The 26,027-nt window shown below is 35.9% G+C and overlaps 3 protein-coding genes across 5 annotated transcripts; 2 read left to right on the forward strand and 1 right to left on the reverse strand.

Annotated features, from left to right (window-relative positions):
- Window positions 1–10,993: 10,993 nt before the first annotated feature.
- Window positions 10,994–15,238, forward strand: ncoa7a (nuclear receptor coactivator 7a). Of its 2 annotated transcripts, XM_030158670.1 has the most exons (7): window positions 10,994–11,130; window positions 11,831–12,023; window positions 13,094–13,246; window positions 13,333–13,485; window positions 13,598–13,693; window positions 13,799–13,872; window positions 14,056–15,238. In XM_030158670.1, exons 1-7 carry the CDS (start codon window positions 11,105–11,107, stop codon window positions 14,192–14,194), a joined length of 834 nt encoding a protein of 277 aa, XP_030014530.1. In that variant the 5' UTR covers window positions 10,994–11,104; the 3' UTR covers window positions 14,195–15,238. The 2 variants fall into 2 exon arrangements, with proteins under 2 accessions (XP_030014530.1, XP_030014531.1); XM_030158671.1 differs by lacking the exons at window positions 10,994–11,130; window positions 11,831–12,023 and adding an exon at window positions 12,116–12,530.
- Window positions 15,239–18,570: 3,332 nt separating this feature from the next.
- On the forward strand, window positions 18,571–22,126 carry hint3 (histidine triad nucleotide binding protein 3). Its single transcript, XM_030157752.1, has 5 exons — window positions 18,571–18,743; window positions 20,199–20,316; window positions 20,419–20,488; window positions 20,849–20,975; window positions 21,221–22,126. Exons 1-5 carry the CDS (start codon window positions 18,606–18,608, stop codon window positions 21,266–21,268), a joined length of 501 nt encoding a protein of 166 aa, XP_030013612.1. The 5' UTR covers window positions 18,571–18,605; the 3' UTR covers window positions 21,269–22,126.
- Window positions 22,093–25,945, reverse strand: LOC115435377 (actin-binding Rho-activating protein). 2 transcript variants are annotated; one of them, XM_075353515.1, is made up of 2 exons: window positions 25,772–25,945; window positions 22,093–24,851 (listed from the first exon to the last, which is right to left on the reverse strand). In XM_075353515.1, exon 2 carries the CDS (start codon window positions 24,841–24,843, stop codon window positions 24,313–24,315), a length of 531 nt encoding a protein of 176 aa, XP_075209630.1. In that variant the 5' UTR covers window positions 24,844–24,851; window positions 25,772–25,945; the 3' UTR covers window positions 22,093–24,312. The 2 variants fall into 2 exon arrangements, with proteins under 2 accessions (XP_075209630.1, XP_075209629.1); XM_075353514.1 differs by having other exon boundaries at window positions 25,788–25,944.
- Between the last annotated feature and the right edge of the window lie 82 nt (window positions 25,946–26,027).

The following is a 26,027-nucleotide window of genomic DNA, read 5'->3' on the forward strand; positions in this document are numbered from 1 at the left end:
ATGTAAGGCATAGTCATATCAGTATCTAAGTGTTTACTTTTGTTGTGTAACTAATCTGCAAAAACTGTAGCTTTGTCCTGCTCTTCCAAATTCTTTGTACACATTTTTGTCCTTGCATAACTTAAACTGTCCACCAGGTGTCACTGTTCAACCAATTTAGCCAAGATCAATAATTCTTCTAATGAAGTGCAGTGTAAAATCCATTATAAATAACTTCTTTTGCTGCTTTGATTTCCAAATACTTCTCTTTTCTGAGCAAATAGAAAGCATTTCCTTGAAAAAAAAAAAAAGATTAATTCATTGATATCTCAATAAACCTGAAGGAAATTTGTGTTGTTACAGCAGGTTAATATACAGGGGTTGGACAAAATAATGGAAACACCTTCACCTCAAGATGATAATGCCCCAATCCATACAGCTAGAATTGTTAAAGAATGGCATGAGGAACATTCTAATGAAGTTGAGCATCTCGTATGGCCGGCACAGTCCCCAGACCTCAACATTATTGAGCATTTATGGTCAGTTTTAGAGATTCAAGTAAGACGTCGATTTCCACCGCCATCGTCTCTAAAAGAGTTGGAGGGTATTCTAACTGAAGAATGGCTTAAAATTCCTTTGGAAACAATTCACAAATTGTAAGAATCAATACCTCGGAGAATTGAGGCTGTAATTGCCGCAAAAGGCGGACCTACACCATATTAAATTATATTTTGTTGATTTTTTTAAGGTGTTTCCATTATTTTGTCCAACCCCTGTAAAACCACAGGTGTGAAACGCTGTAATGTTGCATCTTACTACTTTACTTTCTCAGACTGGTGAAAACTCATAGTGGATTAACACTGAGGTGACTTTTGCACTGATTGGTGAATAAATTTGGTCTCCAGCCTGTTACGTTGAGGGTGAGAGTTCACTTCATGTTCAGTGTGATTAGGATCAATGATTTCAGCACCTAGTAACTCATTTACTGTACATTTTCATTATATTACATTATCTACTCCTTTAACGTTACCTAAAAAACATACATTCACACACCAGTGGTCGGTGGTATTATAGTTCACTAGCTGGTTAAGTAATATATTACCAAACCCGAATGTGTTGTGAGTTTATGTAAAAGTACTTCTCTCTCTAATCTCAATAAGTCTGTGGGTAAATACTCCTTACTCCTTGGAATAAACACAGGTTTCATAATAGTTATCCTAAGATAGGGGAAGTTTAGTCTTTTTTTGGCTCACCAGTTAATTTGATTGTTTATTCCATGTTTAGTGACAATTTCTAGAAAGGGTTTATATATATTAAGAGAGATTAAAATACAAGATTAATGAAAAAAATAAGCTATAAACACTGACAAACAGTTATTAATATACAACCTTAAGAGTATGATAGACATGTAGGCTGATGCTACAGGTTATAATCCCCACCATGATGAATAATATATGTTTCTATCTATTAAAAAAGTAAAAAGCTTTATTATGTAAGTTTGTTGCCCCTTATTCACACATTCCCTGACAGAAATAGCATAGTACGTTCTTTCAAGTGACTTTTAAACATAGACTGAAATGTGCAGACTTCTTTTTACATTTTTGTATTGTAACTGTTTTTCTAAAACCACATGAGCTAATCTTTTTAATCTGGGTGGTGCTCAACATTAACAAAATATTTTCAGTCTTAATCCTGAATTCTGCACATAGAAATGGTTTACTCTGGTTCTGCACAACTTGTACCATAAACTTATGCTTGAATTAAAAGTTTTAGGAAAATATATGTTAATGTTCTTCCTGAGTCCACAGTACATGTAATGCACATCATCTGTTGGTGTTTACTGTATGTAGTGCTATATTATTTTATAAAATTTCAAAGCTTACCACAAAGGCCTCTGTTTAGGATGCTGCCACTGCTATTTTTATGCCAATAAGAAGGCAAATGTGCTAATGTAGTTCAGTAGGTCAACAATAACATCTTCTGTTGGTCATTTTACATTGTAGTATGCTGTAAATATGAGACTGTACAATGTGAACTCAGACTGAGAAACCTAATATTTGTGTCTGAATCAGAAAGAGATTACTAAGGCTGACGTGTGATTTGGACTGAAATCATGCTGGTGTACTGAAGTGCAGCGCATGGGATGGTGAAAGAGCAGCCAGAGTTGGCAGGAAACTGGAAATAATGACTTTTAAACTGAAGGTTAGGAATTCGTGTCCAAGAAGTTATCTCACAAAGTCTGCCCAAACAAATGATAAATGCTGTGTTGTTTTACATATGAAACAAAAAGTACAGTTGATGAGCTTCTAACCATACAGGAAAATTACTCCCACAGTGCTGGGGATGATTCATTTAGAAACTGACTTTAACTGAAGGACAGACACAAGTATAAGTCACTTCTTCTATTATTTTCATTTGACAGGAAGTTTATGCCACTGGTTTCTATCATTAATAAAATCTGTATCACATAAAAGTGGCATAACAGTGAATTACTTTAATAGTGATGGTTTCTTTACCATTTAATTGGAACACTTTACACTGTCTATTTTGCCTTTTTTTCCCAAGAAAATTTTAGTTTAGTTTAGTTTAGTTTAGTTTAGTTTAGTTCAGACACAAACATAATACAAAGCATGGGAAAATAACCTTCGGCGTGCATTATTTTATTACATGGCAAAAAACAATACATGAAAAAATGCCTCACTGATACAACATTGCACCAATTTCAAGTGTTAAATAAACTTTAGGTTATGGTAAACTAACATAGTGACTTCCATGGCATGGATAGATGGCTTTTACAGCATCAAGTAACTTTAACGATACTTTCTATGCTATTTTATGGGAAAGTTATATATTTACCTTGACCTGTAATTTAATGTGTGAAATTGGTGCAATTCTTTGTGAGTGAGTCATTTAATCTAGGATGAGACTGTTTTGTTTTACGGCAGTTCATAAAAAAAAAAAAAAAAAAGCTAAATCAAAAATGCTAAATGGACAGTGAGTACTATGCTGACCATGATATGCAAAGTCCAGTCAAGTGCAGAGGTGACAGTTACTGAGTTTACTAAGAGTCAGGCTGGTTTTGGCAGGCCACCAGGACAGTTGAATTCTGAGAACGGCACAATTTACTTTCTCTGCTATATAATTAAATCTAGACTCACTATAAAGTCTGCAGGTTATGACAGTCAGTGTTAATGGTCTTAAATGGTCTGAATGCCTCTGGTACAAAGGCTGTGAACACAGATGTGTAAAAAAAAAACCCCTGAATTTATTATAAATTAACTTGAAAAACACAGACCTCTGCAAAGGCTAATGGTCCATTATTTACCTTGTTCCACTTAAAAAAAAATCTCAAGTAGATCCACAAATTATGACTTGTTTATCTCTCTTTTCTTATGCATCAGTTGGTGCCAGTAAGAGATTAGTTCATTATAATAATTTTTTATTTAAACTGGATTTTACATTGGCTTGGGGCTTTCCAGTTTTGAAAAAGAAAGTCAAAAAACATTTCCAGATTCTGCTGGGTCTTCTGATTCTGCATCATTATTTAAGGGTTCATTGTTAACTTCCTGCTGACAGATGGATTGAAAGACAAACAGGAGTGATCACATAATCCGCATACTGGAAGCAATATATTCATCAATAAATACATCTACAAAAATGTGTATATATAAATTAATAAGGCTTTAATTAAAAAGCTTTTTTAGTTGAGCAGATTGCAGTTAATACATTTACTCACAGAAAGGATCATTTCTAAAAACAAACAAACAAAAAAAATGCGTATTATTGACATCACAAGATGAGTATTACATTCATTTACATTCACGTAAGCTTTCAGATTTAAACATCGATATTTTTCTGAACATTTCTTTCCTTTACGTGAAACCTACTCAAGTTTCCAAAGAAGCAAAACCTCGAAAAGTCCCACTTTTTTTTTCTTCGCCGGTAGCTCTGTGGTCTTCTTTAACCTTTGCTACCCACAGTGCATCTGAGTTCTGTATGTGGGTCAATGAAAGCCTTACTCTCTCAGAAACATCACTGATTAACCCTGACTGACACAGCAGAGTCAGAGTTATTACACTGTCATCAGGCCTAAAAGTGTCCTTAACTACGTGTATGTTGCATCAGATCAGTGGCTCAAAGTGGCATTTAAAGTTAAAAGACAACAAAACGCTGGCTTTGCATTTTGCCTCAGGGGGACTGAGTAAAGCAGTAAGGAATGAAGACAGAGACAGTATGCCTTTGTAATAGTACTACAATATTAATTAACTGTTTTCATTCTAATGTGCTCTTAATGTATGTGCTGTTACTGTGAAAAAAAAATCTGTTTTTGTTATGACTGATTCAAATCCAGATTATTTCCGATGTTAACCCTTTAAACCCTCAGCCTAAAATGGTCCGTTTGGACTTTTTTCTTATTTTGACTAAAAAAAAAGGTTAGAAACTAGAAGCACTCGGAGAGCGCAGACCTCTGCTAAGGCTGATCAGTGGCCCCCCCCGTGGGCCCCCCCACCCCCGATCACCACCAAAATTTAATCATTTCTTCCTTATCCCATTTCCAACAAACCCTGAAAATTTCATCCAAATCTGTCCGTAACTTTTTGAGTTATGTTGCACACTAACGGACAGACAAAAAAACAAACAAACAAACAGACAAACAAACAAACCCTGGCAAAAACATAACCTCCCTGGCGGAGGTAAATATGTTGTGAGTGAGTCCTTCCGCCTGTTTTTCGAGTACACTTGGAACTTTCAAAATCTAGCAGTCATTTACAGTTTAATGCATGTCATAATATTGCTAAAATGGCTTATTCTCCAGGTTTTACTACAGGTGTGAGTGAAATTACCACAAATACCCAATAAAGTTTATAAAACACAACGTCTCAGGTTTCAGAAACTCTTGGAATTTTTCCAGTTGCACAAACGATGAAACAGTTACAACCATCCAAACTGCACATGTGCAGAGTGTGCCAGGGATGACATGTCAGGTTTTAAAGAGTTAAACATTTAATGTATGTCATATTTGCACACAAAAAAGTTGCTATTTTATCACAGTGGTCTAACAAATATTACTGAAGCTGTATGTTCTTGGGGATAATTTGTCCTGACTTGCTTCTCATTACATGGTCTATAAGAATTATGCCTGTTATTACATCACATTATCTACTGGAATTTCTTTGTATGTACTGTTTGGGAAACTCCTGAACAAATGTTATATTTGAAGGGACTTAACACTGCCTTCCATTCACTTTGTTGGGACTTATCCAAATATCAGCCTTAACCCAAACTTGCTTAAATCATTATGTTACCATAACTTGAAGAAGACAATCTGAACTCTTCAGATTTAATTATTCTCATTGTGGAGTCCAGCTTTATGTCGCCATAGTGTGAGTGTATAATCACAGCAAACACCCCCACCCACCTTCTCACACACTCTGACAGCAAAGCAGCCCAAACCAGTTTTTTGTACTTAGAGATTTGGATTCTCAACAGGCAGGCCCAAAAAAAGAACAAAAGCACAATTGAATTAACCTGATTTAAGGAACTAATACTCACCAGCAACTGTGGATGGAAAATTTTACAAGGGGACAAGTTGCCTTTGCAGAGTGCCATGGGATCCCCATATATACAGTATGTAAGTTGTTTCTTCAAAAGATCAACAAAAATACTATTTATTGTCAGATAATGCCCTGTAGCAACACATAGCCAAAATGTTCTGAATACACAACAGAAATGAGACCGGTGTTTAAACAAAATTTTGTTGCTCTTAAATGTAAAAGAACTACAATAAAAATAAAATGAAAATGTTCTACTACCAGGAAAAGTTCTGCTTTGTAACTAAATGCCATAATTGCCTCTAAGATGTAATGAAATAGAAGAATAAAACACTTTTTATGTCACTTTTGGTTAATTTGTTGCTTGTATCGATGCTTTGAGAAGCTTGTGGGTGTCGGGGCAGTTTTTTTGTTCAACTAAATAGACAGATATTAGAGGGGGGGGTTGTTGGACAGTCACAACTCTACAGAATATGGGTAGTTTGCCCTCCCACTCACCCTCCCCCCACCGGCCCTCCACCCATGCCAACAACTGTTCGCAATCAGCGGGAAATGAGTGTGTCATGTGTTTAGCCTTAATATCGCCCATATAAGCTAGTTCTACCCTTAGTTTGTACTTAAGCTTTCTTTTAAAATAAACCTCAAATCTGTATTATTGTGTGTATTTTTTGTAATCTGAAACAAACATCCACTCATTTGATAGAAGGAGATGGAAAACAACAGCCAAGGAAAAGCCAACAGCACCAGGATTCCACTATTGAGCATATGACATGGAAATGCAACAATGGGGGATTTGAAAAAAACTTATTGTCATTTTTTTCCAACAGTGATTAACAAATTCATGCAAGACCATTTTATTCATGTAGTTAGGATAACAGGTTTACATAATGACGTAAATATTCACATGTAAATTGACCGAGGCTGAGCTGATACACTTTTACCTGTAACCTTTGTGTGAACTTGCCTGTGTTTTGGCCATGCGCTCTCCCACTGCAGGGATTGATTGAGAAATGTTCATCCTGTTTTTATTATCATTTAGACACGTACACTATTGGATTTTTGCACGCACGACACAAACAGACACAGGGTGACTTGCAAATAAACATGCACTGAAAGAAACCACACGCAAATTGTGCAAATGCTCATACATGCAGTATGTGAGGCTTAATTCTAACTTCATTTGGATTCATGGATACTAAAGAGACTAGCAATAACATGTGGTCATGATACTTTAAGTGACTTGTTTATTCTTTTTTTTTTTTTTTACTTCATACTGAAAAAAGTGATTCCAAGTCATTTGTATAGCTCATTATTACAACACTATACACAACATTCTCTGTTCATTGACCCTAAATATGAGACAGATGATAGAAAATGATGATAGCATGGTGGTTAGCACTGTCACCTCACAGCAATAAGGTTTGATCCTCAAAACCCAGGACCTTATCAGAGCCTTGAGTGTGTATGTTCTCCCCATGTCTGTGTGGGTTCTCCGAGGTTCCTCCTTCCTCCCACCACAACACATGCACTGTAAAAGGCCTAAACAGCTAACCCTAACCCTAACCCTAACCCTTTCATACTGGTATAAAACATTTAATAACTGTTTAGCCACTAATCCTTTCAATACACTTAAATAATTCAGGTAAAATGCAATTTCTTAGTTTTTCAGAAGCATCGGATATGTCTCTTTTGATTAGATTATTTTTGCCAAAATGTATTCACCAATAAAATCCATGTAGTTTAATAAATTACTGTGACAGTAGATGCTACAGTTATTTTGCTAAAAAAACCTCACTTTTTCTTTAGTTTTCCCTGTTTTGATGTAATAACCATTGAAATTGCCCTGAGCTCTTAGGACCATCTGCATTATCAGTAATATATATGTATGAGAATAATGAAATTTCACCCAAAAATGCAAAATTTCAAGGGATAAAATTAGAATAAATGTTGATAAATTACTTAAAGGTCAAATTTAGATAATTAGCAGTTGCCATTAAAAGTAGATATAGGTTTTTAAGGGTTAATAGGTTAAATATTCAGTCTACATTGTTTGTAGGTATGAATGTCAGTGTGAATGATTGTATGTGTCAGCCCTGCAGTGGACTGGTGTCACATCCAGGTTGTACCTTGCGATCAGCTACAACACCCCTGTGACCCTCTAGAAAATGAATGCATGATAGAAGAACATGGAAGAAACCTGGACAATGAGTATAATTAGTTCAGCAGATGTTAGACAAATGTTAGATGGTTCCTATCTACTACTCATTATGGATTTTGATCATGGCAAAATGATTAATGGTAAAATGTATTAACAAAAGATGCATATAAGCAAAACACAGTGAGAGTCAAGCATAAATAATAAAGTCTGTTTCTTACTTCTACAGCTTGCCAAGATAGCAAACATGTCATCTAGATACACTTAAAATTTAACACATTTTGTTCCCAATAAAAAGAAGTGATAGTTTGGTAAGAGACTGCACTGCACCACAGCAGCACAGCCATATTAAGGTTGTGTGGGTTGCAGGAAGTCTGTTGAGGCTAACTGTCATTATGACAAAACATTGATCATTATTGTGTCTTTGATGATTTACCAAAAACTGATTTACCAAACATGGAAATAATGACGTTAAGGTAAAAGTATAGGACCCATGAGGCATTTTAAATTTGTATCAGTTGACATCATTGTTTTCATTTATCTGTCTAAGAGAGTGTTTCTGTTTATAATTTTCTAAAATGCCAAAAGTTTGTCTTACGCATGCACATCCAAATCTTACTGTGCAGCTTAGTCTTCATCTGAATAAAATAAATGCATTAATATCATAGGTTTTAAATCCAAATGTTTGTTGCGTTAGTATTCACTGAGTTGTTATTTTGTACATCCCCTTGCACTGTGTTTGAATAAGTCTGAGTGCATGTTCTGTAGTCAGATGGATGGGAGTCAGACTCATGGAGGTATTCCCATGTCTGGAAGCAGGCATGGGCTGAAAGGATTTACAGGAATTGTGGTAGAAGTGACGCAACAGCATCTGCAACAACTGAAGCTACGGCTCACTGCCAAAAGAGTGAAGAGGGCTGTTTATGTGCAACTGCATGTGGGTACATGGACTCTCGTGGAAAACCACAGCCTGTGTAAAGGCTAAACAATAACAGCAACTACTGGTCTGTGCACGTTCGCACGTAACGTCATTGATTTTCTGTATTTTGGTATTTTGATAATTAGCTTCAAATCTATTATTATTTCAGACTGGACGCCAAAACAAGCTGAGTACATTTCATATGTCAATCTTTTTTCTTTTTTCTTTTTTTTTTTTTTCTTTTTACTTTAAGAAAGTCTTAAACCAACTGAGTAAATACATAAGTCATTAAATTAAGACAGTTAAAGAAATTTGTGTGTCATTTAAGGCTGTGAAGAACTCATTTCAGTCATACAAGATCCATCTGCTTATGTCATGAAATACAATGAGCTTGAGGGCAAAGTAGCTTCAGAAAACACAAATGTGCAGGGTTTTTCCAGGTTATTTTTAAAAATTTTATATTATTCACTACATCTTTTTATTTTAGTGTGTGCGCATGTATATCTATATCTTTGCCTATTGATTGGGTTTGTGTGTCAGAGCGAACACTGTCTCAAATTGATCTCCTCCATCTTTTCGGTCTTTTGTAATAACATAGTGGCCGACTGCTGACCCCAGAGTGTCCTATTGTATCTCCTGACCTGATATCCAAGCATGAACAAAGTTTGTACTGAAACTGTTATCATCTGTGATCACTTTGAAATTTGGCTGATTACAGTCTTACTAGTGTACACCTAATCCTTAAAATGTGACAAGTTATGTTATGTTGCGTAATGGTTGCTCATGTTTTTAATTTGATCAAATATTTTATACCAAGAAAACCATTCTTTTTGCATTTCTACATTTTTTTTTTTTATGCCAGTAGAAACACCTACGAAGCCAAAAACAGGGAAATTTGGAAAAAACATCCTCAAAGCAGCTCTAACAAATAGGATTAAGCTTTGAGAACTCGATGGGTTCAAACCATCAGGCTAACTGGGAGTCATTTCTGTTTACTTAGTAATCCTAATGACCACAGATAGAAGAAACAGATATCTGTGACTGTGTATTAGTGCAGAAAGACAATCATCAGCACTGTTAACTGATAAAGCCTGAAGGGCAGGTATTGATCACTGATCATTTATGAATGGTCAACACAGATTACAAGGCTGGATGTTTTAATTAAATCCTGTCACATAGTCTAAGACTGATCATAATAGAGATTGTACTGAAATTGTGTAAATGTTAAATGCAGGGAACTATGTTACATAAACAGTAGAATGTAATTTACATACATATAAACACAGGATAAATTTGAAAAGAAGTTCTGCCATTCATTTGAACTCATCACATCGTCATTGAAAGGCCTTTTGGAAATTCCAGGAAGTTGCACAATCCTTAAAATCTAACATCAACCCAGCTTTACTACAGACCACAACTATCTAATTGCACTTCTTTTTCCATGTTCCAAGAATCTCGTATTTAGCCAAACAGTTAATCATCTCCTCATTCACCTTAAAAAAAAAAAGGCATAATGAAAAACAGACTCACTACAGGAGAAAAAAAAAAAAAAACAAACAGTAAGTAGCAGAGTGAGGAATGAATGTTTTAGAAGGTAATGATGGAAGAAATAGTGCAAAAGATTTATTACAAGTACACATATATTTTAATCAAAATGTCTTTAATATCATCATGGGAAAGATCTGTATCATTATCATTATTATAATGTATTCCTATCAAATAAGGAAGTGAAAAGAGTAATGGCCCATTTTTAAGACTCACTATAGGTGAAAATTGTTAAGATTCAGGTTCAGAATGCTTTGTTCTCCCTGAGGAAATTGTTGGTTATTTACTTATTTAATTAAAGTATCATGACCATATGTTGTTATTTAGTATAGCTGCAAAATGTAGGAGGGTATAACAAGCAAATTTATCTGAATGCTTAGTTGATATAAAGTATAAACTAGTGGAAGATGGTTGTGTTCATATACATAAGTATGTATATACATTGGTTTTCACCTCTAATAGCATTGGGAGAGACATCTGCAGGCTAAAAGAAATAAAGACAGACAGGAAGACGAATATGCAGGAGTGATCTAATAGACAGACAGACAGACAGACAGACAGACAGACAGACAGGGCCTTATCTTTACATCAAGTCATGTCATTTAGTCACTGTGCTACTACTTTGACACAGTTAACTTCCAGAACTTTGGCAAAACCAAAGGACAGGGACCAGAGCAGGTCAAGTTAATGTGTCACCAACTTTGGCTTTCAGTCACCATTGTGAAACCCTTGTGTTAATACGTGCAGGCCATGCTGAGCTGTGAAGGGAGAAAGGGAGGGTTTATGGTGAAAGGGGCTTATCTCAGCGATTGATCCGCAGGTATAAAATGCCTGCAATGGCAGAGACTCAGTGTGGACATGCTGCTGCAGTACTGAGCCTCCAAACCATCTCCTCTCCTTCTTCTTTTCCTCTTCCAGAGTTTCATCACACCTTTTTTTCTTCTTCAGTCAGTCATGGGAGTTGCCTACAGCGTTGGAGAGTAAGTGAAAGGATTCACCACAACAAAATGATGCTTTGTGACAGCTCATTGTGAATATATGGGTTTTGATCTGAAACAGGATTCTGGATTCCATGATGCAAATGTATTCAGATGAGAAGAGTTTAGTATTGAATTGGCTCTTCTAACTTCCCTTTAAATGAAATGAAACTTAAAGTTACACTAAAACATATACTCAAGCAATTTGCATTCTGCACAGTAGGTGTACTTCTGTTCATATATTGAGCTAAATTATTTATTCCTTGTTAGAAAGGGGGTGGTTGGTTGTAGTGTTAATGATCACATATGCAGCACAAAGAGTCATCCTGTTGATTTTGTTATTTCATAGGTCTAGAATGATTAACACCTCAAACACTCAAAGTGTGTTATACTTCCTTGATAGTCATGTCCTGGCTCGTCTTAACAGATTTACTGCATTCTTTTTCTTTTATTCTATGGGTTGGTCCAACTGCTGCTGAGATTAAGGTTCACATTAGACTAATAATGCATTCACATGGAATATATGTAAGAAGCAAAAAGCAAACCTAAATTGATAACATGTTTTTTTCCAATAATGCACAGTACAATCTATGTTTTTTGTTTTGTCATTATGTTATCTATTGTTACTTTATTAACTTATTTCTGCAAACACATGCACAAATGAGATGTGCTTCCATTTACATTCTGTCCTCTGCTTCTACAGGGTTGACCACCTCTACACCTTCTTTGTGCAGTGGTCGCCAGACATCTACAAAGGCAACAAGAAGCACCAGCAACCCCCCTATCTCATTGGAGAGAAACATCAGAACCACTATCTGGTAGTGGAGAAGGATAAGGTGGCAGTGATCAACAAGCTACTTAACAACCCTGTCAACCCTTCTGCCAAAAACTGGAAGGTAAGGGTGAAATAAATGTAGAAAACCATATGCTGCAGAAGATGAACCAAAAGTTCAAGAGAATTTCCTGCTAAACAACTAAGTTTAAAAATCCTAAAGCATCCTGATTTACTGTAACTGAGGCACCAAAGTGCTTGGCAGTTATCCCAGACATTGTGGGAAATCCCACTCTCTCCACATATGGGCATCCTGTCTCCAGCTCCCTCCCGCCATAACAGAAATGCATGTCATCTTCCTGTTTAAAGAAAAAAGAAACTGTATATGTATCAGAGCCAACCAATGAGGAGCACCCTTCCTTCCTGTTTCCAACCAATAGAATTTCAAATGGAAAAAAAGTGAAAGTAACATGAGGCGTGTTAAAGTAGCGGGTGCTCCTTCATCTGGCTCACAGACATGTGGACCTGCAGAGTGCAAGGGTTGACAGAGAAATCAAGAGCTATGAAGCTGCTACCAGACAATATCAAGGTTCTATATTTTGCCAGTGACTGTGTGGAGCCGTATGTTGAGGTAGGACTTTTATATGACATGTATTAACTGATAAACTGCATGTGGGAGATAGAAGAAACCTTATAGCTGAGATTTTAGAAGAGGTATTTTTGTCAGCATTAATCCATCCTTCTTCCCTGCTTAAATGGTGCTGTATTAAATGCACAAAAAACACAAACTAAACAAAAACCTTGAATAATCATAATTTAGATATTTATTTATACACCATTCACTAGATTTATATCCTTATTTATACACAAGATAAGATGTTTGTTTATGTGCTTGTCATATTCCTTCATGCCTATTTTGCTCTTCACATTGGTTACCACTCTCCATTTTGTTGGAAGAACTTATATATAATATAATGTAATCAAAACAAACCTTAGCTTTCACTCATTATGTGAGGTTTGCGACTTAGCTCTCACACATCTGTTTTCTGAGAATGAGTCACACCCTACAACATCCTGTCTGTTACTGTATGTAGAGGAAAAGCAGAAGAGATATATTGATGTGTTATCAAAAAATCTGAAGCAAAACGTTTTCTAATTGACTTAATTTAGTTTTATTCTTGTGGCCTTTTCCAGATCATCACAGTAAAGGACACTAAGCGCCGTCTGAGTCTGTGCAGCTCAGAGGACTCTGAAGCTGAGGAGCCTGAATACCACGAGGATGTTGACAATATTCTTCCTGTCTTGAGTGACCACAGCCATCTGATGGATGACCATCACCTGGAGAGAGTAAGCCACACCTACTTGCATTTAATTTAGTTTATTTAAGCAATCAGGTAAAGATTACAGATATTAACTAAAGTTTATTTCAACAGCTTGTGGTTCAGATGCCACCAAGGACCCAGGGGTATCCATGGCATCTAGCCTACAGTACAGCGGTCCATGGTAGCAGTCTGAAGACGCTGTACAGAAACATGGCTGGTCTGGATAGTCCTGTACTGCTGGTCATCAAAGACATGCAAAAAAAGGTTCGCATCTTACAGTGTCTGACATGCCCAGATGAGAATGTGTTTCATTAATGCCTTAATAAACCATAATCTGCTGTGATTCCTTTTGTGACCTGGTTTTTGGTCTTTTCAGGTATTTGGAGCTTTTTGTTCAGATCCATTCAGAGTCAGTAAATACTGCTACGGTACCGGAGAAACCTTCCTGTTCAGCTTCAACCCTGACTTCCAGGTAAGATAATTTATTTATGTTTGAGTCATATTATTTTTCAGATTGTAGGTTAATATGCTGAGGTTTCTTCTGTATATCTCTCTAATGTGTATCTGATTTGTGCAGTCATACAGGTGGAGTGGAGAAAACTCCTACTTTGTGAGTGGCAACATGGAATCTTTGCAGATCGGCGGAGGAGGGTGTGTACTTATCTCTTTTTCTAATAGATACAGAAAGTTGTATCCTTTACTGTCATAGAGTATTAAAAAAGAAAGCCATTTAATAAATATTTTATCTTCTGTTTGTTATGACTGAGACTAGCATAACAGAGACCCCAAAAACTACCTACGTATATGAACATACAGTATGTTTTTCCTCTTTAGGGGAGGTTTCGGTCTGTGGTTGGATGCTGATCTGTACCATGGTTCAAGCTTTTCCTGTCCTACTTTTCACAACGCACCTCTCTCTACACAAGAAGATTTCATTGTGCAAGACCTTGAAGTGTGGACTGTGCAGAACTGAGACTGATGATCTGCAAAGAGAAACCACTCTCCTGTCTTGAGTTGGACAATTTCAAGACCAGTACCAGCCACTGCTGTATGAAACCTGATCGAGCCATTGCTGTAATCTGTGTGTCTGACCCGCATGGAAGCTGCTCTAATGGTTCTCAGGATGGACTTTCACTTAACACTGGTTTGATCTGCACCGTTTTTTTCTGCAAGAAACTGGCCAGACAAACTCCTGTGGATCAGGTCCTGTTGTGCTAAGTCCAGTTAATGACTGGCACTTGAAGCTTTAAGAACTCTAGGCCGTCCCTTGGCTCTGGGGGCATAATCAGAAAAAAACAGGTGAATTAAATGTCTGTACCTGCTGTAAGCACATTTGGGATTTTAGGAAAGTTTTTTTTTAATTTATAAGAAACAACCACTGTAGTTTTGTAGAGTGTTCATAGTTCACAGTAAGTGCATATATCTACACATACCTGGCTGATTAACATACAAACATTTCAGACAAGAATGTAATACTAATTAACTTATTATTACAGTAAAAGCACTGCAATAGCACAGAACCAACAATGTCTTAACTAGACTGAAATTGTACATTTATGTCAGATCCAGTTTTCATGCTCTCAATATGAAAAAATTAAAAAAATTTAAAAAAAAAAAAAAAAGAAAAAGAAAATGCTGTGGGTAATGACCTCACAGCTTGGGATGCAAAATAAAAGTTTAGTATTGCACTATAAACAATGTTATCTGTGATGAATGCTGTTTGCGGAAGAAGGGACCTCAACTGTTAACAGTCACTTCTGTTTTTTAAATGAGATATTTGCAAGCTTATTCACAGAGATCGACTTAATATGGTTTAACTCAGTGAAACGTTTCAAACCTTTTATGTGTTGTTTTTGATATTTTTTCAGGAAAACTAAACAGGGAAGCACAGAAAATATTGATGTTTTTCCTCTGTTTTTACAGTTAATTTTGTTTGTGTGTGAATTTGAGTCTGACAGGCAGTGCTGGCGCTGTTGATACTGTTTGACTGAATTTTATTAAAAGTCTTTCCTGCTGACACCGTCTAAATCAGTCGTATTTCATTAGAAATAAACACACACACCATATCCTCCCATTTGGAATTTATATCTGGTGCTGCTGATCTTTTACCATAATGTAGTACAATATGGTATAACATACAATAATATAGTAACTACAGAGACAAGAAAACCACAAGCTTAAATAACAAAGACAAACTGTACAAAAGTGTTAATTATTGTGTATAAGAGTTACGCTTCATTAATACAAACAGGCATGTACCGAGACAACAGGATGCTGCACTGTTAGGAACATTTATGCTAGAAAAAGTGCATTTTATCCATTAAAAACCACATACTTAAACATCCAAGATGCTAATAAGTCAAAATCATCTCTTTTCCCCTGGCATCAATCTAATTGAGTGTCAAAATACTCAAAACTATATCAGTAGGATATGAAGTAAAACTATTTTTTGTTACGTTAATTGAATATTTGGGTGTTCAGTCAAAACTAAAAACATGTTTTTAATAACGACAAGTGTAATTAACCACAGGAAGTGACCATTTTTGGTGGAAAGTCAAATTACATTCATAAGTAGATTTGTCATGGAAGGGTATTTTTTAGAAGATATTGCGTAAAATGGCTATAGTAAAAAAAAAAAAAAAAAATCTTCGCCACTGCTAAATGAAACCACAGGAAACTGTCACTCATAAAGTTAAATGATGTACATCCTGTTTGACGTTGATGTAGGAATGTGTCATGTTGCTTGCTCATGGGTATAGATATTAACATGATTCTAAACTGTCTGAAAGATCATTGAAATCACACATAGATAAAGAAACACTGCAGAAATTGAGAGGCTGACATCAGAAAGAAATACAATACATCCCATTATACAACAAAACGAATAAGTGATACAGTGTAGAGGATTAAAAATACAATGACATAACATTAAAGTTCATCTCAGTTCAGGTGTTACAGCTGTGTACTGTTGGTCAAGGTGCTGTTTTGACACCAGTGGACAAAAAGGCTATTCTGTACCTTTCATTAGTTTACAGCAGGCAGGTAACACTGTTGGATATGGTTGCTAAGTTGACCAATGCGTGGACACAGCAACCATATCAGCTGCAAGTGATAAAATAGAAAAGTGTTTACGCTAATACTTGTTTTATTTCCTCTATCTTCATCACAGTCCTGATAATGATCTTTGACTGAGGTCTTTAAACAGTGAAAATCTGTTGATACAGGATGCAATTGTCTATTTAGTCTTTATTATATTGTCATTTTATTTGTGAGTCGATGTGATGCGTGTAGTGTATTAACAGCTGCACAGGGAATAGTTACTGTAAGCTGCAATAAACCTGCATTAACATTAATGAAATGACTTATTGTGTCATTTATTGGTTTGCGCTGATGGATCGGGACATGTATCAGTGAGGGTCTGTTTAACAGGTTTAACCTCTCAAAACCTGGAACTATTTTGATATTTTGAATGATTTATCACCATTTATCATTATTTTATCCTCTGCATTTTGCATTGTCAGTGTGAAAATCGGCCAGTTTTCTATATTTAATTGATGGATCATATAGACTTTCCTAAAAACCCAGAGTAAATTCAGAGATTATTACTTCAAAACAGAGAAAACTGAAGAAAAATGACTTTTTATGCAAAATTACCTGGATATCCACTATAGCCACTGTCATTTGTCAAACTATATGGTTCTTACTGTTGAATCAGTGTTGCAGAAGTTGATCCCCAAGCCTCTGAATGCTCAAATGGGTCATATCTGATGCCACTGAAAAGTTGAGAAACTGCATTTTACCACCATTATTTAACTATATTGATAGGATTGATTGTTCTAAAGCAGGGGTGTCAAACTCAGATCCTCGAGGGCCGGTATCCTGGATGTTTTAGATGTTTCCCTCTTCCATCACACCTGGAAGCCATTGCATCATTATCAGGCTTCTGCAGAGCATGATGATGAGCTGATCATTAACTGAACCAGGTGTGGCTGGAAGAGGGAAACATCTAAAACATGCAGGATACCAGCCCTCAAGGATCGGAGTTTGACACCTGTGTTCTAAAGTTACAAAGTATTTTAGATCAACAGATACTTTTGGTCACTGGTGACTGTTTAAGTCTGTGACTAAACCAAATTAACCTTTAATTTTTCATAAACAGTGACATGTAAATGGAATTAAGATAGCTTAATCAGTCACAAGAATCAGACAACCAGATGACAAAGAACTGTCCTTCTGATTCTTTTCATTCCACAATACAGCAGTTGTTTGACAGCTTTAGTTACTTCTCATGTAACATTTTTTCATCTCCTTCCTGTTCAGTGAAAATGTATCTCCAAACATCTTGAAAGATTGTTTATAAAAGGAGGAATTAAGTGTTTATTTATTCTGTTGATCTAAATAAACTCTTTAAAAACTTTCCTCTTGGATTAGCACTGATATAAATCTAACAATGTGAATAAAGCTGAAAACAGGGGACTTAAACTGAGTCCATTAATCATATCAAAGATGCCTAATTCTCACAGGAAAGCAATGCTACAAACATAATGATTTACTAGAAGAGGATGCAATGTTGATTAAAGTAAACATGATGCAGCCTAATAAAAATGAATTGACCCATAAACATCTATGGCAGTAAAATACAGTATAGTATTAAAGTAGTGGACGAGAGTTTCAACGATTTAATTAAAGAAGTGCACTGCTGTTTCACTGCAAAGAACATTCCATTAAAAAAAAAATTGCATCTGAAATATTGCATCATGCTCTTTTCACATCCAAGACAATTATGCTGAAAAAAAGGGAGGATATGCAAGACTGGTTTAAGATCTGGTTGTTGTTCTTTAGACCACTTTTGGTTGAGCCTAACACCTGCAGACCAGGAACACTCAACAAAACCTACAGTTTGGAAATGACCCTTTACACAGATTACTAGGCTGCAGATTTGAGCCAATTTACTTCCTCTAATGTATCAAGTTTAACAACTAAATGTTCACTTGCTGCCTGATATGTATCACAGACATGTACTTCTGTGATGAGACAATCTACATGATTTCCACTTTTTCTGTCAGCGGTCTGAATGTTAAGGCTGATCATTGTAAAAAAATCACTGACAGAGGCTATTTTACTCTGATTCTGCTGTTATTACTCACATACTTTACTACATTAGGCCTTTGTAATATATGTTTTAAATACTTCATCCACCATGGTCACCTGGTAAAACGAATTAAATGTGGGTTAATGAGTTCTTGGACCACATCGCCCTCTGCTGATGATCGACCTTTCTTTTTCCATTTTCTGCTCGAATAGCTCTGGGATCGATTACCTGTCCTCATGTTTCAGTTCGATGAGCTCTGGGATCGACTCTATGACAGTTCAGCTGATCAACAATGGCAGAACCAGAGACTTCACCGCCGGTCCAGGCTGATACTCCCAAATCCAACAGCGTTGTAGCCGAAGGATACGACAAAAAATGTATTTTCTGCAAGATTGTGAACAATGAAATGGGAACGGAGCTCCTTCACTCGGTGAGAATGTTGTAATAGTGAACGATGCTGAGTGTCTAGCTAGCTAAGCGTTAGCCTGTTGCCTTTGTAAACACTTTTCTATGACACCTGTGTTCAGATAACAATACGCAGACATAACAGCTGACACTGGGAGGATTCATGCTTAATTCTTTAAGCCTGTGTCAGAAGTACAATTCATAGAGGATTATGGTATTCCAGCTCCTTGCTACTTCTATGCGGTGGCCCAGAGGTGCAACAGCCCCCAAAAATTATCCATTATAAGAAAAAAAAGAGAACAGCCCAAAAAATTATCCATACAAAAAAAAAAAAAAAAAAAAAAGAGAACAGCCCAAAAAATTATCCACTATAAGAAAAAAAGAGAACAGCCCAAAAAATTATCCATACAAAAAAAAGGAGAACAGCCCAAAAAAAATATTAACTATAAGAAAAAAAAAGAGAACAGCCCAAAAATTGATCCATACAAAAAAAAAAAAGAGAGAACAGCCCCAAAAATTATCCACTATAAGAAAAAAAGAGAACGGCCCAAAAAAGTATCCACTATAAGAAAAAAAGAACAACAGATAATTTTTGGGCTATTCTCTTTTTTTCATATAGTGGTTCATTTTTTGGGCTGTTCTCTGTTTTTTCTTATAGTGGATAATTTTTTTGGGCTGTTTTCTTTTTTTCTTATAGTGGATAATTTTTGGGCTGTTTTCTTTTTTTCTTATAGTGGATAATTTTTGGGCTGTTCTCTTTTTTTTCTTATAGTGGATAATTTTTTGGGCTGTTCTCTTTTTTTTCTTATAGTGGATAATTTTTGGGCTAGTGGACAATTTTTGGGGCTGTTTTCTTTTTTTCTTATAGTGGATAATTTTTTTGGGCTAGTGGACAATTTTTTGGGCTGTTCTCTTCTTTTTCTTATTGTGGATAATTTTTGGGCTGTTCTGTTTTTTTCTTATAGTGGTTAATTTTTTGGGCTAGTGGATAATTTTTTGGGCTGTTCTCTTTTTTTTCTTATAGTGAATAATTAATTAATGGCTGATTCAAATAAAAGTAAATTTTTTTGGACAAATATAAAGATAACAAAAATAGCTCATAACAGTTTAATGTCAGAGCTGATATCTATCCATTTTCCATGGTTTTCTTGATAATAACCAAAATCACTGAAGTTCTTACATCAATATATATGGCATTGTACTGCCAAAAACAGTGCTTTTAGGCATTCCGTATTTTCTTTTCTGTCTGTTTTAGTCACATGATACATACAGAAAATAGTACTTGATTGCATAACTATTGTTTTTGATGACTTTGGATGGTCTAATAAATTTTTCTCCAACTGCAGTTATCTATTGTTCATGCCCTTTGTACATGCAGTAATGAAACTGAAAAAGTTGTGGTTCTGATTGAAAGGTTGAAAACATGCATAAGTTAAGTCCTGAACCTGATGCATTAATTTGTGTTTTACTTAAATTGCAGGATGAAGAGATCTCCTGTTTCAGAGATATCAGACCTGGAGCCCCTCATCATTACCTGGTTGTACCAAGCAAACATGTTGGAAACTGTAAATCACTCAGCAAAGAACATGTGCCTCTGGGTATGTCTTGCAATTTTTAATGATGCTTTAGAAAACCATATCAAACCTGAAATAGTGTGTTAATTTGAGAATGTCTGAAATGTTGTTTTCTGTGCCACCCAGTGAAGCGGATGGTTGAGACAGGAAAGGAGATTCTGCAGAAAAATAATGTGACAGATTTCAGCGATGTCAGGTGGGTGATAAACGTTTGATAATACTTTGTTGTAGTGATAAATTAATACTATAACATAATATTTCCAAATTTTCACCCTAAATCTGTAAGAGCAATCTATGACATCACTAAGCAGCTGCAACTAATGTTATTAAACTACATTTAAGTCCTACAAGCGATTATTGTCAAATATTTTTAACAGTCACCTGATAATATTTATATCTACTCAGTACCAGTTCACAAATAATAAATTGTCTACTACTGCCACTACTGCTGTTAAAGAATGACAAGTTATTTTTATTTGGACCCAATCTTAATCAGTCCAAAGTGTTAGGTACTAATAAACCTAATCCATAGGACTCTGTAATATTTTGTTGGCAGGTTTGGTTTCCATTGGCCCCCGTTCTGTTCAGTTACTCACCTTCACCTTCATGTCCTGGCACCTGTGAGTCAGATGGGCTTCATGTCACGCCTTGTTTACAGACTTAACTCTTACTGGTTCATCACGGTAAGCTCATTTTTCCTAATTAACTTACATGTATTGTTCTGTTACAAGGAAATATTCTAGTCACTAGAGTATCTGGATAATATATTTTGTGATACTGTATTGATTCTCAAAAATAGTCATTACATTGTTAAGTAGTAGTCTATAATAATTGTAGTTTTTTTTTTCTGTTTTAAACTCTGTAGACTAGATGCCAGTGTTTAAATCTGTTTTCAACCATTTGACTAAAATACTTCTTTGTTTTGCAGGCAGATCAATTGATCGAGCTTCTTAACTCTAAAGCAGAGACAAAATGACAAAACTCAAGATGACGAAAACATTTGCAGTTCTTCATCTGCAGTTCTTCAGGATGCCATATTGGATTCTACACACTCACGTGGAGCTACTGTCCACAGCTAATGGCAGTATTTTCAAACTGGAGATGCCTTTGTATTAAAGATTTTTTTTTTCCATTTTAATATCCAGTTCTCTCAGACTGGACACCACGTACAGGTTTAAATGAAGCCAAATCTGTTCTTTCCTGTGTAGGATATTTTATGATAATATGTTTTAAAATCTCCACTAATTCTCCGCAACAGTAAAATGTTCATTTACTTCACGGACCAAGTTGATGGCATTCTTTTTTTTTTGCTGAATGGAATGAGGTGAGTAGAATAATATACTTATGATGAGATTGTATAATCATCTCTAGCCCTAGTCATGTGGGACTAGTATAACCTGGGGGGCAGTGATAGTTTGTAATAACTGTGGAGGACGTCTGCGATTTTAATCCAGTGTGAATTTTCAGTGTCTGTAATTTGCAAAGTAAATATTCTATTGCTGATGAACTACACTATTTCAGCAAACACAGAGGTCCTGTGATAATATCAGTCCCATGCAAATCACCATCTCTGTGGTTTAGTGAGATTTTCTTTTCCTTCATGCATTTATTTATTCTGTTTCCTGGTCAAGGATTATGAAGGCTACCTGATGATGATAAATCAATTCAGGAGGCTCATGTCGTGGTAGAGCATGACTATTCAGAGACAGAGCAATAGCAAACTCAAATTCTTCAGAAGAGTGACATCTCAAAAAACAATGACATTCATATCATACATGTCATGAAGTACGGAATATTTTTATCTTTTGCAGTTTCTGTAAGTGGTGAGCCTTGACATCATAAGTAGGGACTAATGTCTGTAAATTCAAGTAAAAACACAGACTGCCACCCTGTGTGAATGCACCACATGAAACTCAGATGGTGGAGGTGAATTTCTAAATCACAAGAGGTCCCCAGGTTATTCTAATCCTTTGCAATTAGGGTTTATGATTCAGATTGCCTGACATGCCTTAGTACTTTTCAGGTCTGCATTTTTGCATGTATTAAATTGAAATACAGTTAAATCATGTGATGATAAATGCTCATCTTACCTCTTAACCGATGGTCATTCTGCAGTCCAGCGGATGTGTGAAATACTATTGTTGTAATAGTAACACTGTGTTACTGTAAAAGGCTCTTTTATGGTAGAAACAACTGAGCAATCCTCTCACACTCAAGTATGTAACACAACGATATACCTGCTTATGTGAATTGTTTTTTGATGTGATATGTGAAAGTCATGTAAAATAATATAAACTGACAGGATGGTGCATGAAATTAATCATTTTAATAAATATATCAGTGAAATAATGAATGAATGAATGCTGTATGTACTGTATAAAAGGGTATGCACTTTAAGAAATGTTAATTACAATAAATAATATATTGTTGCTTCTCCGTATGATTCTAAGTCTGTTGCTAATGCTGTGTCTCTGGTGATCAGTTTACACATAGATAGATGGACACATAGATCAACAATAACAGTCATTAAAGCTAGTTTCAGTAGTTAGTCACTGCATTGTTCTTGTTAACACATGTCATGTCCCTTACAGCTTCTTATACCAAGCTTCAAATGATAATGAGCTTTCCCGAATTACTGAGCACACTTGTAATAAATACATCCCCTAAAGCACCTGAGCTAAGTGGTATCAGGTTCATCCTATAGCACCATATTGTCTGTCAGAGGCAGACTCATGTTCTCTTTGGCATCCGTTCAGTCTTGTTAACTACCTTGGCTTAATTTCTGCTCAGGCCTTCACTTTCCCCACATTCTAGAACAGTGGAGGAAATGGGGTAAACAGACGTCCAACAGAAATTAATAGAAGCTTCTGTTATTTAACCCCACTGATGTTTGCTTATCTAGACCAAGTGTAGTTTAATAACATCCAGTGAGACCTAACGGACAAAATAATGTCAGTACAATAGAGTAATTAGATAAATAACCTCAGTAACCACAATAGCATTACAGTAGTGGTTAAATCACACTTTGTGGTTTTTGTCAGTTTCCCTCTTCTTATCTAACTATATTACACTCCAATTTCAGCCTTTTCCACTTATACTCGTATCGCAATAAGGAACTAATATAATAATAATAATGATAATAATAATAATAATAATAATAATAATAATAATAATATGATAATAATAAGAAAGGATTGTTTTGACTGATGGTAATTGAATCTGCTGATGAATACTACGAGGTCACATTTCATTAGATATGACCCCCAGACAGAATATGTTTACAAAATTATTTTGTTTCTCAGAGTTTGGCAAACCTTAATTAAATTAGAAACACAAATGTTATGAAACAAAAATAGGCCTAATTAATAAATGTGGAGTAATTGAGTATCCCTAAAAAGAGGCTAATATTGCCACTAGACCTTGTTACAATTATCTGAACCATCTGCAATTATTTATTTGCAATATTCATTTCTATTCAGCTGGATGGAACTAGAGCAATGTCTCTATTCCACATCATTTTCCACCATTAGGCCTATTTTTTAATGATGTCAACTTGTTGCTGCCTCTTTATCTCGAGTTAAATCACTTCACGACCAGTCACTACCTTCATGATGAGTAATTTCTTTACATATGTCAGTAAAAGCTTTGTATATTTATTCATGTCTAATCTTAATCTGTCCTATGCAGTTTTAACTACATTTAAAAGGAAAACAGAATTGTCTTTTTTATTTGTGTTCAATGTCAATAAGTAGCTCTTGTGCTTTTAAGGTGTACTGTAGGAGTATAAATAAACTATTACTAGGCTGACATTATTCTATTTATATATGCTTCAATTAATCAATCACAATTACCTCGTCATCAAGGCAGCAGCACAACACAAATGTGCCATTGAGCAAATAAAGTAAAAAAAATAGTGCAAGCAATGCTGTTTAACTACAGTGAGAGCTGCTGTGCAATAGCTTGGGAACTGATGCTCTGAGTAATGTCAGTCAAGGCATAAACACTAGTGTGACTTTCTGTTCACTCCAGCAGCGTGATCATTTCATGGTCGTCCTTCCCCTGCCACAGCATCTCACCCTTAAAGTCCACCAGCCCCTGCTTCCTTGCACGTAAAAGAATCCCCACAAGTTTATTAGAAATTGTCACATAATGTTCAAATAGTTTCCCAAATTCGACAGTGATCACTTTCTTGTCGCTGCCATCCACATCTTTGTATCTGCCATCTCCAATGTTCCTTATGATGTCACAGAGCTCCTGCACCTCCATGCTGATGTGAGTGTGAGCGTCCTTCCCCCGCTGTTCTGTCAAGGAGCCCTGCAGAGGCCTCCCATAGTCACCCCCTCCCCTCTGAGGGACCGCCACACTGGGCCTGGTGTCATGACTGAAGGGGTTGTGCCTCTGATACTCCTGACGCTCATCGGACCACTTCTGCCAATTGTCCTTTAAGCCTTTCACAGAAACAATGCACACTGCTGTGTCTTCACTCAGCTGAGCAGAAGATGGGATGTTTTCAGTCTCCATGATTGTTGTGCTCTGGCTGTTTGTTTCCATTCCTGACTCTGTAAAGTACAATAATTCACATCACATTCCCATATTTAATTAGTGAGTCCAATATTCAGCAGCAATGTTGTGATGTAAAATATGAGATAAAACAGTAAATATAAGTTGCATACATATATGTGAGTAGATAAATATTTAGATTTTAAGATCTAAGTACTTTTGTTTTAACTATTTATCTAAGGTCATTTATTTGAATATTTCCATTTTATGTCAATTCATACTTCTACTTTACTATTTTTCAGAAACAAGTATTGTACATCTTACTCCACTATATGTATTTTTAACAACCCCCCCACCCCCCACCCCCCGTCCATCTAGTAAAAACACATATCTCTGAGTATGGCCTTGTTGAATTTTTGTGTTAAAGTGAAGGATTAAGAAAGTTATCCTGCTTAAACTCTATAAAAATCTATTGGATTCACTGTTGAACACACTATCACAAAGACGTCATGAAAATTTTGCCTTACATTGACTTGTGATTATCACAGGACAGTAATACATATATACTCTTATGATGATACAGAAAAGCACTGATGTGGCTAAAACTACCCCAAAATTAGTTGCATTTACTGTAAAGTAGTTGAAATTATTACAGTCAAATGCAACACATACATGAATCCAACAATAATATGAAACCAGAAATATATAATGACGTCACTGACCGTTTTTAATACATTTTTGAAAATAAAACCTAATGAGATTTGCAGAACTTTTACTTATGGTGGAGTATTTTCATAGAATGGTTTTAGTAGTTTCACCGAAGGATCCCAATACTTCCTCCACCACTGGATTCCACAGGATTTTCCTTGTCTTTAGGAAATTATTATTAGGCCTATTTCTCTGGTTCAAATTCAATGAGACATAAAAAAGAGAAAGTTAATCAGCATAACTAGTAGAAAAGAAGCATGTCAGTACTCACACATCAGTTAACTTACATGTCATACTCGATGCCCTTTCCACCCGCAGTTACGTTTTACAGTGGTCAAAGACCAAACACTGTCCTGTGGTTACAATGTAATAACGCAGCACAACTTCACAACACTGCAGCTGCAATGCTGACAGTTGCAAGAGAGCGAATGCCCCTCTGTACTGAGACAAAAACCACGCTGACGGACACCCGTCTTAGCCAATGGCGTTTACGAGACGATACAGACAGCCAATCAGCATGTAGAGGG

This window comes from Sphaeramia orbicularis, chromosome 16, assembly GCF_902148855.1.
Source record: "Sphaeramia orbicularis chromosome 16, fSphaOr1.1, whole genome shotgun sequence".
NCBI classification, from domain to species: Eukaryota; Metazoa; Chordata; class Actinopteri; order Kurtiformes; family Apogonidae; genus Sphaeramia; species Sphaeramia orbicularis.